The following is a 17799-nucleotide window of genomic DNA, read 5'->3' as shown; positions in this document are numbered from 1 at the left end:
ATCCCTAGGTAAATAGATGCTGTAGGTATTCATCACCTCCCTTCTCTCAAAGGGGATACTCTGGAGCATCTAATTTCAAAAGGCACATCCAGGGAACACAGTCTAGAGAACATCATGTGATCGGTGCTTCTCCCCCACAGGATCTTTGAAGTTGTGAAGCCAAAGCAGTTAACCTCTTTGGGGGCATCCTACTACTTGCAGTGGACTTGGAGGAATATTCCCTCCTCCCCAGAAGTTACTGTGAGAGACAAGCTTTCACAGCAGATGTTAATCAGTCCAACCGGTAGGGGCTTTCTTAACGGGGCAGATGATTCAGTAGCTCATTTCTCCTGTAGTAATGGTGGCTAAGAGGGACAAGAGGAAGAGGAAAGATGAAATTTCAAGACCTGCTTAAACGTTTAAAGAATAGTGATGTTCCCACACCAAATAACTCCTGCTGCTGTTGGGTGGTAGTCTTACCTTAAAGATTAACAGAATTAGCCACCTCAGGCTATCTTGATATAGAGCAAAAGCAATCCTGTCTTCTGCCTAGTAGAGGCTATCGTTAATAGGACATGTTCAGTGAAGCTGGCCTTCCAGAAATACCCTAGTGGGCAGGAATGTGTTCCTTATCGAGGGCAAATTTCTTCAGATGCTAGAGTTGACATCACAGTCCCTCATGGGGTTAAACTATCTTGGACTCCTTAAAGTTCTCACTCATGGTGGAAATTTTGTTTTGAATACTGAAGTTGTCCCAGAGTAGTTTTTACTTAGTTATGTATGTACATATTTATTGTTTGCATCCATCCATGTATACCACCCATCAGCAACAACAAAATCATCTGGACAGTTCACAGTGAACATTTAAAAACATAAAATATAGGGCATATAAAAGGGATTCAAAATGAACACACAACAGAGAATAACCACAGTGCCCATTTTTAAAAGCACTAAAACACTTTCACCTTGAGATTAAAAAGCTTGAGAAAATGAAAAAGGTCTTCACCTGGCACCAAAAAGACCAAGTGAGCCCACTGGGGAGGGCATTCAACAACCAGGGAACCATCACAGAAAAGGTCCTCTCCCTTGTAGCCACCTGCCTCACAAAAGTTACTTTTTATGCCTCTTACCATTTCCGTCATTACCAACCCAGCAATGAGACTTGCAACACAATCCTATACATGTTTACTCAGAGGTACGTCCCACTATTTTCAATGGGGATTACTCTCTAGTGTATGTTTAGGATTGCAGTCTCAATCCAGACATATGCAGTAGGAAAGCTGATCTGGCAACAGGGGCTCAGCCTGGTTTAGATAAGGTAGCATTTCCCTTAAAGCCAGGGTGTACATGCATGCACATTTACGTGCATTCACACTTGCATCTCACCCACCCTGTCCACACACCACTCCCCTCTCCTTCACTGTCCAGGAGTGTTTCAGAGGCCTGGTACGTGCTCTGATCATATAAAACCAACACTCCTCCCCAGAAATCTCAAACCATCCAGCCATTCAAGAATCCTCTAACCTTGCTGAAGGTTCCTGACATCCCACACTCTGATACCAGGATCTGGGGCGGGGGCAGGGCAGGGGGAGAGAATGCTCTAGGAACAGACTCTGTCGTTCTTGCCATAGAAGACCTGTTCCTACAGCCTCCTGTGAAGCAGGCAAGAGCCTTCAAGCACTGCTTCCTAAGACACCGGGTATGCTGTAGGAAATGAGGTCTCCTAGATAGTGTCACTGAGCCCATAGAATCCCAGAGTAGTTCTGATTCTGAGGAAGAGCAGTTGCTCCTGGGAGAGGAGCGCACTCCTCTTTCCCAGGGCCAACAGCTGACGGAGATTCCTCCCACCGGCATTCCTAGCTTAGATAGCAGTCCTGGGAGTGACAGAGCGTGGGAAGCAGGCTTGATGGACGCATGTCGCTGATGCAGAGAGCGGCGCCAAATGGAGGGCGCGGAAAGGAGGCGTAGTGTCCGGTTGGCGCGCAAACAACGGTTGCGCCCAGAGGATCCAAGGGAAAAGGGGAGGGACTCTCCCTAGCCCTTAAGTTCAGGGTCTGCCAGTGATTCTCCTTCAAATGGGGACCAACTTTTCCAACTTAGGGCATAGGTACTCTGCTGCTCATAGCTAGTTGCTAACAGTAGAGTTGTTAAGTTGTAAAAGAGGAATAAAGCTTTGAAAAGAATCCCTTTGTCTGTGTCTGGACTTGGCTACTGGATTAGACTGAGAGAGACCTCCAAGGAGCCCTTGACAGATAGAAATCATTTCAGTTCAAGAACAATATTCTGGAAAATGCAGCTTTTGTCCCTATCCAGGTTTTTACTCAAGACTGACACAAATTGCATTGATTACTGGCATTATTTTCTTCTTTCCTTGTTTTTACTCTGCATGTACCTTGTCCAGTTCCTGGCATGACTACTGATTGAAGTTATAAGATAATATGTCCCCAGGTAGACTTATGATCAGCCAGGTGATGTGATGTGATGTAATTTCGTCTTTCATCCAGATTCCTTGTGAAAAGCTATACTCAAGTTAGTTCTGGACAGTTAGTTAGTGGCATGATGTCCTACCTGAATGACCTCCCAGAGCAACGTATTCAGCCGCAGCAGGTGGCTGCCAGACCCACAACAGTGCATATCAACAATCCATCCAGTTTGGTGGAGGCATATAAACTGAGAGCTTCTAGGTATGTTTATATATACATTGTACAACATGTGTCATCATAACTATGACTGCTTATCTTGAAATCAAAGAATGGTATGTCATTGTCCCTAATATTTTTTAAACGTCTGTCTAGTTCAGCACATGGCAGTTTCACCAATTGGTTGATGTAAAATGGGTTGGCTCTTACTTGTTTGTATTGTTGCCTCTAACATGAAAATACCCCTGCCAGGATTGGCAAAATTATGGATCCAGCTCTACCTGATGGGGGCAAATGACAGCTGGGAAGATGTGTAAGGTGCTGCAACACTACAAAAGGTGGCCACTGTGGCAGAACCTCCAGAGAAATGGTAATCCAGAAGTCTTCTAGGAACAAGCTCGGGGAAGGAACTTGGGCATGAGCAACTTGTGTAGGTATTGATAAAATACCAGGCTGCTCAACAGCTGAAGGTCAGTCATAGTACTGATACAGGATGGAAGCTGCAATTGATGGAGAATTGGCAAAGAAGGATTTCTTGCTACTCTCGGGACGGGGTTGGTTGGAAGGGGATGATTTGGGGGAACATAAGATGAGCCATGCTGGATCAGACCAAGGGTCCATCTAGTCCAGCATTCTGTTCACACTATGGCCAACCAGCTGTCTGTAGAAAACCCACAAGCAGGACCTGAGTGCAACAGCACCCTCGCACCCATGTTCCCCAGCAACTGGTTTACATAGACATACTGCCTTTGATACTGGAGGTAGCATATAGCCATCAGGACTAGTAGCCATTGATAGTCTTGTCCCCCATGAATTTGTCCAGTCCCCTTTTAAAACCATCCAAATCGATTGCCATCACTATATCTTGCAGAAGTGAATTCCATAGTTTAACTATGCGCTCTGTGAAGAAGTACTTACTTTTATCTGTCCTCAGTCTTCCACCAATCAGCTTCATAGGATGACCCCAGGTTTTAATATTATATGGGAGGGAGAAAAATGTCTCCCTATCCACTTTCTCCACAACCCTTTCCTCCTATAAGTGGCCAAGGTGTAGTAAGCCTGGCAAACACTTTCAAAACACCACTACCCCTACCCCCAAGAGATGGGGGTGAGGTTTCCTTTTCATAGTCACTTGAAAGATTGTTAAAGCTACCTGAGAAATGGTAATGTCCTTGTTTTGTTGCAGGGTGAGGGTCCTTTCAGTGCTGATCACATCCTACAAGGGCACCCTGGAAGGAATTACTATCATTGCATGTATTGGAGTATAAATCATGAGCAATCTGTTTTTATGGCTACTGAGGCCATATTAGCTATTTGTCCCTAATTACTTGGCACAAATAGCTGGGCTTTAAAGGGAAAAATATTATGTGCAGCCAACTTGCAATGTGAATTATACTGGTTAACAATATACCAACCATAATTCTTGACCTGTGACTTGTAGAAGAAATAAACATATACTTGTCCTGGTGGTATTCCAAATATATGCAGATCTTTAAATAAGATACATAGTAGAGGAGAGAGGTTCCTATATGGAGATGGGAAAGGAAATGACCATGGGTACTCTATGAATGGGAAAGTAAACATGCAGCACATTGCTATCACTTCAGAGAGCTTGGTTTCATTTTTGTCTTGATCACCTGGCAGCAGTATTGGAAGGTGAATGAGTACTACAGTTGTAAGAGTGAGACTTAACCTACCTCCAGTTTACTCACATAATAAAACTTGGAGTAAAAACTATACAACAATCCTGTGACAGATAGGAAATCAGTACCCCTCATCTTACAGACTTGGGATCATGGCTGAGAGATTCTGGGTGGATTGGGCAAGCAGTTGAATGTTTATATTTGGGGAACTTGTGGCCATGACCACTGGTGATAGCTGTACCAGTTCTCACGTTTCATTAGGGTTCCAATCAATAGTTTGTGTTCTTCCATGGTACAGGCTGGTTGAATTTGCAGCAAAGAATTTGCAAGCTGAACTGAACCGCAGAAAAAGCAAGGAGGATGCTTGGAACCGGACTTCTGTTGATCTAGTGCGAGCATCTGAGGTCAGTAGCACCTCCAAATAAGTCCACTTTAGTGCCCCATTGAGCCCATGGGTGCCTGAATTCATACTTGTCAATTAAATATTCCTTTTTAGGCGCACTGTCACTACGTCGTGGTCAAACTGTTTACAGCAAAGCTTTCAGAAATTGGTGACCCAGCTGTCCGGGCTGTCCTTAACAACCTGTGTCTACTGTATGCCCTCTGTGGGATTAGTAAGAATACTGGAGACTTCCTGCAGGTTGGTAACTAAATTTTACCTTTGGAGCTTGAGCCTCAATGGTTGCTGTATAGTAACAACAAGAGAGAACCTAATTGGGACAGCTAGAATAAACCAGTGCTGGGAGAATTCTTTTTGCTCAGGTTTACCTACCAATAAGTTGGCTTGTCCCCTTCATGGATCACTGCATTGTTGTGGCGAAGGGGCTTGCGTAACTCAGTGAAGCCATAAGCTATGCCGTGCAGAGCCACCCAAGATGGACAGATCATGGCGGAGAGTTCTGACAAAATGTGGTCCACTGGAGAAGGAAATGGCAACCCACTCCAGTACTCCTGCCAAGAAAACCCCATGGAACATATCACAAGGCTAAAAGATACGACGCCAGAAGATGAGCCCCTCAGGTCGGAAGTTGTCCAATATATTACTGGCGAAGAGCAGAGGGAATTTCCAAGTAGCGCCAGAAAGAGTGAAGTGGCTGGGCCAAAGCCGAAAGGACACTCAGCTGTGAATGTGTCTGGTGGTGAAAAGAAAATCTGATGCTGTAAAGAACAATATTGTTTAGGAACCTGGAATGTAAGATCAATGAATCGAGGTAAGCTGGAGGTGGTCAAACATGAGGTGGCAAGATTGAACATCGACATCTTGCGAATCAGCGAACTAAAATGGACAAGCATTGGCGAATTTAATTCAGGGGACCATCATATCTACTACTCTGGGCAAGAATCCCTTAGAAGAAATGGAGTAGCACTCATAGTCAATAAAAGGGTGGGAAAAGCAGTACTGGGGTACAATCTCAAAAACAATAGAATGATCTCAGTACAAATCCAAGGCAAACTATTCAACATCACAGTAATTCAGGTCTATGCCCCAACCACTGAGGCCGAAGAAGCTGAGGTTGATCGGTTCTATGAAGACCTACAACACCTTCTAGAACTAACACCAAAAAAAGATGTCCTTTTCATCATAGGGGATTGGAATGCTAAAGTAGGAAGTCAAGAAATCACCGGGATAACAGGCAAGCATGGCCTTGGTGTACAAAATGAAGCAGGACAAAGGCTAATAGAGTTTTGCCAAGAGAACACGCTGATCATAGCAAACACTCTTTTCCAACAGCACAAGAGGCGACTCTACACATGGACATTACCAGATGGTCAATATCGAAATCAGATTGATTATGTCCTTTGCAGCCAAAGATAGAGAAGCTCTATACAGTCAGTAAAAACAAGACCTGGAGCTGACTGTGGCTCAGATCATGAGCTTCTTATCGCAAAGTTTCGGCTTAAATTGAAGAATGTAGGGAAAACCACTAAACCATTCAGGTATGACCTAAATCATATCCCTTATGAATATACAGTGGAGGTGAGGAATAGATTGAAGGGATTAGACCTGATAGACAGAGTGCCTGAGGAACTATGGATGGAGGTCCGTAACATTGTTCAGGAGACAGCAACTCAATCCATCCCAAAGAAAAAGAAATGCAAGAAAGCCAAGTGGCTGTCTGATGAGGCTTTACAAGTAGCTGAAGACAGAAGGGAAGCGAAAAGCAAGGGAGAAAGGGGAAGATAGATCCAACTGAATGCAGAGTTCCAGAGAATAGCAAGAGAATAGCAAGAATAGCAAATCGCCAACATTCGCTGGATCATAGAGAAAGCAAAAAAATTCCAGAAAAACATCTATTTCTGCTTCATTGAGTATGCTAAAGCCTTTGATTGTGTGGATCACAACAAACTGGCAAATTCTGAAAGAAATGGGAGTACCAGACCACCTTACCTGTCTCCTGAGAAACCTGTACGAGGGTCAAGAAGCAACAGTAAGAACCGGACATGGAGCAACTGATTGGTTCAAAATTGGGAAAGGAGTACGACAAGGCTGTATATTGTCGCCCTGCTTCTTTAATTTATATGCAGAGTACATCATGAGAAACGCCAGGTTGGATGAATCACAGGTCGGAATTAAGATTGCCGGGAGAATTATCAACAACCTCAGATATGCAGACGATACCACCCTAATGGCAGAAAGCAAAGAGGATCTAAAGAGCCTCTTGTTGAGGGTGAAAGTGGAGAGTGCAAAAGCTGGTTTGAAACTCAACATTAAAAACACTAAGATCATGGCATCTGGCCCCATCACTTCCTGGCATATAGAAGGGGAAGAAATGGAAGCAGTGACAGATTTTACTTTCTTGGGCTCCAAGACCACCGCAGATAGTGACTGTAGCCATGAAATTAAAAGATGCTTGCTCCTTGGGAGGAAAGCTATGGCACACCTAGACAGCATAGTAAGAAGCAGAGACATCACCTTGCCGACAAAGGTTCATATAATCTGTGGTTTTCCCAATAGTAACGTATGGCTGTGAGAGCTGGACTGTAAGGAAGGCTGAACGCCGAAGAATGGATGCCTTCAAACTGTGGTGCTGGAGAAGGCTCTTACGAGTCCCGTGGACTGCAAGGAGGTCAAATCAGTCAATCCTACAGGAAATCAACCCTGAGTGCTCATTGGAAGGACAGATACTGAAGCTGAAATATTTTGGCCACCTAATGTGAAGAGAAAACTCCCTGGAAAAGACCCTGATGCTAGGAAAGACTGAAGGCAAAAGGAGAAGGGGATGGCAGAGGATGAGATGGCTAGATAGCATCACTGATGCAATGAATTCACTTGAGCACACTCCAGGAGAGAGCGGAGGACAGGAAGGCCTGGCGTGCTATGGTCCATGGGGTCATGAAGAGTCGGACACGACTTAACGACTGAACAACAACAACAACAAGTTGGCTTGTAGGATAGGGGCAGTTATTGGGATGACGCAAATACGTATGACAAGGGTAGGGCTGGACTGTTCTCTGTTACCAGAGTAGAGTACTGGGCTGGATGAATCAATGGTGTTATCTGATACAGGGCATTCCTATATTCATAGCAGGAAGAGTCAGTGTGATAACAATTATCATTATGGAGGAGGGTGATACCCATTTCCAAACATAGCTTTACCCTTTACCTAGAATTGAGGTCCAGATCAGGCTTTTATAGTGGCTGGCTGGGTTTCATATTGATATCTTCCTGTATAATTGATGTACGCTTACGTGTGTGGATCTGTGACTCTCTGGATTCTCGCTTTTTGCCCCAGGGAGGCATTTTGACAGATGCACAGATAATTCAGGTGAACCAGCGTGTCAAGGAACTCTTGGCAATAATCCGTCCCAATGCAGTGGCTCTAGTGGATTCCTTTGACTTCCATGATTCTGTTCTTGGATCTGTGCTTGGCCGATACGATGGCAATATCTATGAAAATATGTTTGAGTGGTCAAAGAAATCACCACTAAATAAAACACAGGTAAGGAAATGTTTATACCCTTTCCTTGTTTAGCAACATGTTGTGTACTATGGGGCTCAGCAAGAAAAAGGGTGTTATCAGAGACTGCATTAAAGAAAATTGTAACACTTTCCCATGGTTAATGTGATGACACAGCCCTCTTGAGGTTAGTAAAAATATATAACCGGCCCTTGGTGATGAGTTGTACACCCTGATCTAATGATATCACAAGTTTTCAAGGTTCAGAGTCTGAGTGGACTATAAAACCTGCATTAAATGATGTAATGGGTTTGGAGAAGATCAAATAAGAGCCCTCATTTCTGTTTCTTTAAGACAAGGAAGGGCAGGAGAACAGAAATCCCTTTACCAAACCTCAACAAACTTACTGAGGCATGCCAGTGAACAATTACTGGGTTTAGTGAAAGAAAAATGGAAGTAGGACAGTGAAAATGCCATACCAAAACCCACCTGCTCTTCAGAACAGAAGGCAGGAGACTGGGATTTCCAACAGGTTTACCAGCAACATAGAAGTGCCAACTACAAGACTCAAATGGCAGGATATGTAATTCAGTCCATCACTTGAAGAGTAGGAGATTGGTACCTCCAACTGGAAATTCAGAATCCTTCTCAAGATGGGGATACCAACACTCCTGGTATGTATCAAAATTACATACATTGAAAACTAAAACATCTAAACTAGTATTTAAAATGCATACAATGGATGATCATTGTGGTTCCATAAAGCATGATTTATGAAGATATGGATGAGTGGTGTGGCCATGTGCTCCACCCTTACCCTTACCCGTTCCTAACCTGGCTTACTATCCTGGAACTCTGGCTTAATGCAAACCAGGATTACCATGCTGAAAACAGCATGTGACGGGAAGAGGGGAAGTGTGTGCAGCCATGGCACTTATCCACACCTTCATAAACCCAGTCATCCAAACATGGCCAATAAAAAAACTCATTCATGCATTACAGCCCTTTTGCCAGTGATTAAAATAACTTGCGTAATTTTTGCACACTGGTATACATTTTCTTCCCAATTATGGGGACATTTACAGCCAATACAGCGATCTGTTGTGCATGGAGGCTACTGTTTCCCTTCCTTTCTCTAAAGACATTAGAGCAAGAGTGGGGAACCCATGACCTTCCAAATGTTGTTGGATTATAACTCTCATTGGCCATTTGTGTTGTCCCGGCCATGGGCATCGACCTCTTAATTTAGAGGTGCCAAGACAGTGATAAATCAGATCCATAGGTTTACTTACAAGGAGTACTTTATTGAGTAATTTACAGCACACAAGTGTACCCAGTGGTTGGATCAGACAGCTTCTCTGAACCACAAGCCATGGATTACAATGGGTCTTATACCATACATGTTAGCAATGAGGGAGCAAAACAGCAGCAAGCGCCCCCTAGCGTTCATTCTCAGCATGGACAAATAGCGTTTGGTTCTCAGTGCAGCCACCTGCAGCTCAGCATAAACAAACTTTGCTTCACAGGCAGATAAGACTCTCTCAGACTCATTAGTATGGAATGTGCTTGGACCCACTGCTATCAGCCTTTTGACTCATCTTCACATATGCTCTCAGGCTTACTAGCAAGGAAATGGCACCCATAATTAACTTAAGCAAGCATTATGGATCTCTAGGCCCCTCTAACACTACACATGACTTGGCCAAGCTCCTGGGGCCAATATATTCCACCCCTAGATGATCAAAGGGCGATAGCAGTCTTGCCCAGAGGGCTGTACCTTTTTTGCCCTGCTATTTGATCACCAGGGGGTTAACATCTACTTCAATGTATACTTTAAATGCTATAGCCATATAAGCAAGCACACAAAGCTATAAAGCATCCGATAAGCGTCAGAATTATTGCAACCACTCACTTCCACCCCCACCCCCCTGATCTCTTGAAACCAGTCTGAAATCGGGTCGAAGAGGAACTCCCCTCTTGGGTGCTGTATTTTCTCACTTTGCACATACAAAGCCTTTACACTATGATTTATCACACTTTGTTGATATGTAACAGTCCAGAGGTGGGCTATTATTTTTTCCCCCTGTATGGGAAAAGAAATCTCTCTCTTTCTCTCTCTCTCTTTCTAACCTGCTTGTATTGCAGATCATGTTTCAAACTTTCTACATAAAACTCTCCATGCCATGCACCAGCCTTAACTCTTCACTTGTCTTCTCTGCAAGTTAGGCTGTAAAGTCATTTTGCCTTGGTCTCAATCTTTCTCTCTTTTTTTCCCCCATGGATTTGTTTGCCTTCTGTGTGCTAACTCTGAAGGCTCTGTCCCGGGTAGCACTAACATCAAACCATTGGGAAACACACTCAGTGTTATTCAGGGTTACAACTGAGAGTAAAAACAATAATAAAATACACACAACAAACTTTCATTGAAATCTAACACCATAACTGGAAAACATTTCTTGCGTACTGAGGCATGATGGAGCAGATCCAACAAACATTCTGTTCCTCCAGGCTGCATGGTCAGGGTCCATCAAGATCAAGGGAAGGGCATACCCACACACACAAAGGGTTCTAGGCCATCGCTTTTGCATCGGCAACTCCACACTGCATGAGTTCTGGCAGAGGGAAGTCCAAAAGTCATGGATCAAACTCAGCCTGCCGTACACTGAGCTGACTACAAACACACAGACACCCAATCCACAGCAATGAGAGTTCAAGTCCATGGAAAAGCCTCACTGTACTTTCCATGGCAAGTCTTTAACAATCTAAAGTTCCAGTCCATGTGCAGAGTGCCTCTCAAAAGTCCAAACGATGATGGATCCAAACAGAGGAGGCTTTGGACAATAAAGACGAGATGTTTCCAGCAACGGCTCTTCGCCTCTGCATCAGTTCAAAAGGGAAGGTGTGACAGTGCACCCCTTCCAGATCCCTCGACAGACAAGGGCCTTTAAGCAAGGCTTCTGTCTAAACAGAGCAGCACAGCTCAGCTCTCTAGCAATGATGCTTCAACCTGGGCAACCTTTCTGTAGATCTTACTCTGCCTCTGTGAGATTCTCACAGACATCTTCCAGTCCCTGCCTGCCAAGGCTAAACCAGCAGTGGACAGGGAGTTAGGTGACTCCCCCTGGTTCTTCTCTGAGAAACACTGACAGAGATAAGCTCACACAGACTCTGACATTCTAAAAACTGAATAGGCCTAAACTCTTCTAGGCTACTTCTAATTAAATCATAGCTATAACTTACAAGGTTTCACTGCATTTCTGAAGCTGGGCCTTTGACATTATTTTCACTCTCATAACACTTCTTCACTCTAAAAACTCCCCCCACACACACACACACATATACTGTCTCAGCTTGGTTGCTCGGAGATTGGTGAGGGGAAGCGACTGTCTAAACTAGGGAGCTTGTAAACACATTACCAGTACTTCTGAGTTTTCACTGGGTCTGCTTGGAAATCTAAATCTGAGATATTTCAAACACATTAAAAACAACAAAACTATCTCTTTGCAAGGAGAAAAGGAGAGCTATGATTCACCCCCCCCCCTTCTGCAAAAGAACACTTAAAGTTACAGGGCAGTTTTGAACTGCACAGCTCTTAACAATAACAGAACAACAATTATACTTTTAAACGCCTCTCAAGCAAGGACTAAGGACACTGAGGCTTGCGTGGGGGCGGGGGAGCTCTTGGGGCTATCTGTCACTACACAGGCTAACCAGGGATTCACAACATGACGCACACACGCTTCTTCTCCCTCAACTTGGCACACAAAAACAGAGTGCTGAAACTCAGGACATTACAGGGTGACAGGGATCACTTTATACTTGCATTCTTTACGCAGCCATCAATCTTCTTTGGGAGGCGGCGGCGGGGTGATTTGCAGGACCTGAGGGTAAAGCTTCACAGTTTGTATTTGTAGATCCCAAGTTTGAAACAAGACACAGTGAGATACGGGGCAGTCAAATCTTTGCATTGTCAGGGGTGACAAATGACTCAGGTCAGCCTTTTCTGCAGGGGTCTCAAACAGGAAATAGTCTTAGTTTGCAACTGTAGCATCACTTACAGCGTCAGCTAGCCGGCTACACAGATCTCGGTGTTTTTGAAGACAGCTGCTCCAATATCTTCTTTTCTTCTCAATCAGGTTGGGTCTCCCAGCTTACACAGTTTATTGCAGCTTGCAGCTTCCAGGAGCATGGTGGTAGCATTTTTCTTGGCCAGGAACATGCTGCCCGGTTTCTCAATCTCTTTAGCTCACACGCTCAGGCAGTCTGACACTGGACACTCAAATCAGTGAGATATCTTCATTGCAGGGAATCTCACAGCAAAAGCTTAGTGGTTACACTCTTCAGAAATCATATAACTGATGGTCAGTAGCTACAGGCTCTATGAAATTCTAGAACAGTTCAGAGTTAAACACTATTACCTTGACAGAGATCTTCAACGTGGTCTCTCCACTTCATTCTACCTTGGGACTATTCTCTGGCGCGCTTTCCGCTCTAAGAGGGATCTAGCCCATGCCCTGGGGGCACTGATTCTTCAGCTTTACTCCATTCTTCGTCTTCAGTTTCTCGGTCTTCAGTTTCAGTTTCCACTTCTTAGGGATTTCATCCCAATCAGGCGAGGTGATGATGTTGCACACCCTGGCACTCTTTGGGCAATTCTTCCGACCTCAGCGTATCAGCCTAACGGCTACTTCTTCGGCTTCACACTCCCACGCCTCGTTAGAGGCCAGACTGTCCTGCAACATTTCTCTAATTAACAGCCTCAGATCTTGCTCTTTTCTCGGTTCGGCTTTGAGCTTTTCTGCTGTTTCCTCTCTCCATTCTGACTCCTTCTGCCCAACAGCTCCTAAAGCTGTCAGCAATAACCATGCTAGAGGTCCTGTGCACTGCTTCTCTTTAGCTGACCACTTTTCCTGCTGCAGAGATTCCAATGCAGTTTCCAGACCCACTGGTGTGCAGTCCTCTTCGACCTCTGGCCATGCAATCGGGCCACACAGGACAGCCAATTGCTTTCCGGCTGGACCCCACAGCTCCAACTGTGGCCAGCCTGGGAGTTGGTTTAACACGCCGACCCCCCCCCCCCATCCTCCTTCCCTTTGAATCTGAACATACCAGTATTCTTGGCATCCTGCTCGCTGTGCCAGTTGTATTGCCCCGGCTGTGGGCGTTGACCTCTTAATTTAGAGGTGCCAAGATAGTGATAAATCAGATCCATAGGTTTACTTACAAGGAGACTTTATTGGGTAACTTACAGCACGCAGGCGTACCCAACGGTTGGATCAGACAGCTTCTCTGAACCCAGAGCCATCGGGTACAATGGGGTTTATACCATACATGTTAGCCGTGAGGCAGCATGACAGCAGCAGGCGCCCCCTAGCGTTCATTCCCAGCATAGACCAACATCACTAGGTTTTCAGCACAGCCACCTATGCTTCACTTCCCAGGCATGGCCTGATAAGGCCTTCTAGCATTCACTAGTATGGAATGCGCTGGGGCTGTTATCGGCCTTTTGACTCATCTGCACATGCTCAGAGGCTTACTAACAAGGGAAGTGCACCAATAATGAACTTAAACAAGCATTATGGATCTCTAGGCCCCTATAACACTATAAATGATTTGGCTATACTCCTGCGGCCAATACACCATTCTGGCTGGAGCTGATGGGAGTTGGGAGTCCAAGAGCTTCTGGAGGGCTTCAGGCTCCCCACCCCTGCATTATAGGATACTGGGCCTTTTTTCAATGTCACGAGTAGATACAGGTGTGATACTAATACCTTTATAGTTAGTAATTGTTTTATTCTGTGCATGTATAGCATTTTTATTTATTTATTTATTTCTAGCATGCTGTGCATGTATAGCTGAAGTACAAGAGAGGCAAACTAACATGGGAGCCACATGTTTGTAGCAGGATGAAAGTGTGTGTGTTTAAGATTAATGACTGATCTTACTACTTCCCACAGGTCCATGAATCTTTCCACAAACACCTGAAGCCAATGCAAGCCAAACTGTGATGACGTTTGCTGTTTTTAATATACTCTTCTCCAGTTCCCCAGAATTGATGTCATTTGTCCTATGAACGCCTGAATCACTTGGCAAATCCAAATAGCCATAGGATAGTCAGTAACTGTAGCCTTTCTTCCCAATTTTTAATCAATTTTGAATGGATTAGAGCCGGGGAACACAAGATGATAAAAGTGCAATTGTAATTATGTTCAGAAACTAACCTTTCTAATAATTAAGAAAAGCTTTACAGATTGGTGTTAAAGCATCCATTTGTGAAGCCGTTAAAACTGGCGCAGAAGCCTATGTCATCTGTAGCAGGATTTTCACTACTAAGTAGTTCTGGAAGTAGTTGTTGGGGAGCAAGTTTCCCCTCTGGAAACTCCTTTAAAAATTGCACACTTTGTTGTCATTTATGCCCACTGTAGGCAAGAGTTGTCAGAATCTTCCTGCACATTTACTTACTCTACTTTAGTGAGGTCTTCACAGCCTGGTCAGGAACTTGGCTTCATTGACCTTGGAATAACTATTTTATAATAATTTTCCATAATTTTAATCCTGTACTGTCCCAGGAATGAACTCCTGGCACCATGGTTACAGGCTGTCCTAACAAGAACGTGTCTCATTTTTGTGTGTGACAGTGCTTTCCCTGATGGCAACCAGGAGTTTATCTCCCTCTTTCTCTAGAATTCTGACTTGTATCACACCTCCCTTAAAATTGTCTCCGTGGCACGTAAATGTGTTCTGTCTCCACCAGCTACTATGTCTCTACAGCAGCTGCCCTTCCTCTAGGTTTCTGCTAACATGGAATGGGAAAATGTCAAGGTTCCCTGCTCTTGAGTCTAGAGAATAATTAGGAATATTTTTGTCTTCGTAGTTCTTACTGTTTACATCCTTTCCAATCTGTAAAGCTTTTCATGCATAACTGCAGTAGGGACGAAAATCTTCTTTGCTCCATGTTTGACTTGAAAGGTGAACAGTATTTGAGATCACTGTCTCTACTTTTTACAAGTCTTAGTATTTCCTAGGACTCTTTTTGAAGCACTTAAATTATTTTAGAAGTGGGATGATTTGTGCCCTGCATTTTATAGAATCAGACTCAATGGGAAGATGGTCCAAACTGGAGTGATGGACAATAGTACCATCAGCCTACGCAATCTGGATCTCAGGGTGCCACAGGTGTACCACAGCAAGGTGCCTTTAGATGAAATAGTTCCAGATTACTGTTAGCAGGCTAACATTTTAGCTTTGTACAGAATTTCATTCTGTGAAATCAGCATGACTAAAAATTGCAGCAAAATGGCTGGATTTTGCCTCGTTTTCTTCCAGCAAATCAGGATTTAAAGATCACCAACTGAAGAACTTTTGAGTTGCCTTCAATTATGTGAAACTGTAAGTGAAAAGTCTAAACTGAAGACTTGGTTGATTCTTGGACCAATTTGATATCCCTGTTCAAGAACTAAACATGCTGCAGGGACTTCCTTACACTACAACCTTCTAGTGAGAGAAGCACTGTGTATTTAAACTGAAGTAAAAATTGACTGTAAAGTCATTTTAACTTTCTAGCTGATGAAGCATTACTTCTAATGTATCTGACTACCGTGCTATTAACATATGTGCATACTGGCTTTCTGTGTAGAATGCTGATTGGAAATAGAAAACTGCAGTAGAAGACTGAACATCTTTTCCAAAACATATGTACACTTAATAAAGAAATTCACTTTCGAACAGTGAAAAGTACTTTTCTGTGGATTTTTTGGTTTTTGTTGACTCCTATAAAGTATCAGAGGCAGAGAAGCAATGTATATGTTGATTTGTTTATTATTTAACTTTTGGAGCTTCTGTTCTCACTGTTTAATCAAGCACCAGCCTCCTACAGTGATGCATTTTGAATAATTTAGAGCAAGAGAGCTCTAAGTTTTCTTAACATTATACATGGAAACTGAAATATTGTATCATAAAGGTTGCAATGGTACTTTTCTTAAAAGACAAGGTCCCTTTACATTTTAGATAACAAGTTTTAAACATCATTTTTTCAAGGTTTACTTCATTGTGCTATTGTAGTTGATTTTTCTATTGGTGGTGAAGGAGATAAAATGAATTGAGGGAGTGACAAAATGAGTAAGATGAGGTGAAAATAAAGACTTAGGAGCATAATAAGGAACTAGGTACCTCTACTGCAAATGGAACAAATGACCAGTGGTCTGCAATGGTATTGTTTAAACAATATTTCTAGTTTCGTTGTAGAGATTTTTTTTTTAAGAAGGTGGGGGTAGAGAACCATTAAATCCTTCAGTGACTGGTAAGGAAATGGGCTTAAAATCAAAAGCCAGAATTCCGCAGTTACAGAAATGCAAACTCTTGCATATGCCAGCTGAGCATATTTTCAGTGTGCTGCGTGATGTAGCTGTATGCACTTTCTCTGCAGAGACATAAAGGCCTTTAACCATGGTAAGAGTAGATAGAGGGCAAACAATGCACTAAATTATAGTATGCTCACAGCTGAGTAGGGCTGCCATGATATGGATGTGGAAGATATTTACTTAACATTTGTATACTGCTCCACATCTAAACAGATTCTGGAATGTGAACAAGAGATAAAATGATAAAAATTAAAAGATTGAAACAAGATAATTTTTAAAAAACAAAGGGTGCCAAAAAAACAGTGGCTGGGCAACCAAGGAAGGCTTGGGAAAGAGCTGTTTTCAGGAGGCACTGAAAACAACCCAGTGCTGGCGCCTGCTGCCTGGCCTCCAGCGGCAGGGTGTTCCATAGGAAGGGAGCCACCACACTGAAAGCACTTCTCCAGCTGGACTCCAACTGGGTCCATGTGGAGCCACCAGGAACATGCCCCCCGATGACCTTGGTGACTGGGCAGGTTGGTAAGGGAGAAGGCGCTCTCTTGGGTATCCTGTTCCCAAGTTGTTTAGGGCTTTGTACACTAGCACTACCTTAAACCTGGCCCGGTAGCAGATAGGCAGCCAGTACAGTTCCCTCAGCAAAGGAGTTACATGCTGAAAAGGGGCAGCTCCTGACAACAACGGAGCTGCTGCATTCTGCAGTAGCTCCAGCTTCCAGAGCAGCTTTAAGGGCAGCCCCACAGAGAGTGCACTGCCGTAGATCAGCAATTCCCGGTTGTTTAACAATAGCAGCAACAAGGTTTAAGGAAGCCCCATGCAACTAGAAATTTTATGAATGGGAACAGCATAGTCGGCAGCTTTCATCCCCGGGTTCGTATCAGGCAAGGAGTAGTCCGTAGGTCCTCAGGCTTAGGGGGGAGATTTTCCCTAGGGGTCTCCCGGTGCTCTTCCCTAGTGTGTAACGCCCTCTTTTGAGAATGGACCTCAGATTTCAGAAAATATGTCGCTGTTAGTTCTATCAGTGCCATAAAGCACAATTGCAGTTTAACGAACCGCATATATTTCCGCTGCATTCTCCCGGTATAACTCAATTATTCACGAAATGCCCTTAATGACGGGTTCGCCTTGCGGACGGTCCCGCTTGAATTTATACAGCAGGGACATTCTCACAAAACACGACATCCCCTCTAGACTGGGAGCACACCACTTCCGCCTTGGTAGGCATAAAAAGCATGCTGGGAAATGTAGTTCTGGGCGCGTATTGTATTGGCAGATGCATTAT

At 43.9% G+C, this 17799-nt stretch overlaps 1 protein-coding gene across 3 annotated transcripts in view; it reads left to right on the top strand.

The window, feature by feature from the left end:
- Positions 1 to 15948, top strand: part of ACOX1 (acyl-CoA oxidase 1) — a 46222-nt gene extending 30274 nt beyond the window's left edge. For 2 of the 3 annotated variants that reach the window (XM_084838149.1, XM_084838151.1), the window contains 5 exons: positions 2484 to 2663; positions 4560 to 4665; positions 4758 to 4901; positions 7996 to 8202; positions 14118 to 15896. In XM_084838149.1, coding sequence (XP_084694275.1) covers positions 2484 to 2663; positions 4560 to 4665; positions 4758 to 4901; positions 7996 to 8202; positions 14118 to 14168 — 688 coding nt within the window. In that variant the 3' untranslated portion in view covers positions 14169 to 15896. Of the gene's footprint in view, positions 1 to 2483; positions 2664 to 4559; positions 4666 to 4757; positions 4902 to 7995; positions 8203 to 14117 lie in introns of all 3 variants that reach the window. The other variant, XM_084838150.1, reaches the window with a different exon arrangement.
- Positions 15949 to 17799: the final 1851 nt, after the last annotated feature.

Source organism: Heloderma suspectum, chromosome 2, assembly GCF_057233095.1.
Source record: "Heloderma suspectum isolate Gila_16-S chromosome 2, 16-S_ref, whole genome shotgun sequence".
Taxonomy (NCBI): domain Eukaryota; kingdom Metazoa; phylum Chordata; class Lepidosauria; order Squamata; family Helodermatidae; genus Heloderma; species Heloderma suspectum.
This window is presented reverse-complemented; position numbering and strand designations above follow the sequence as displayed.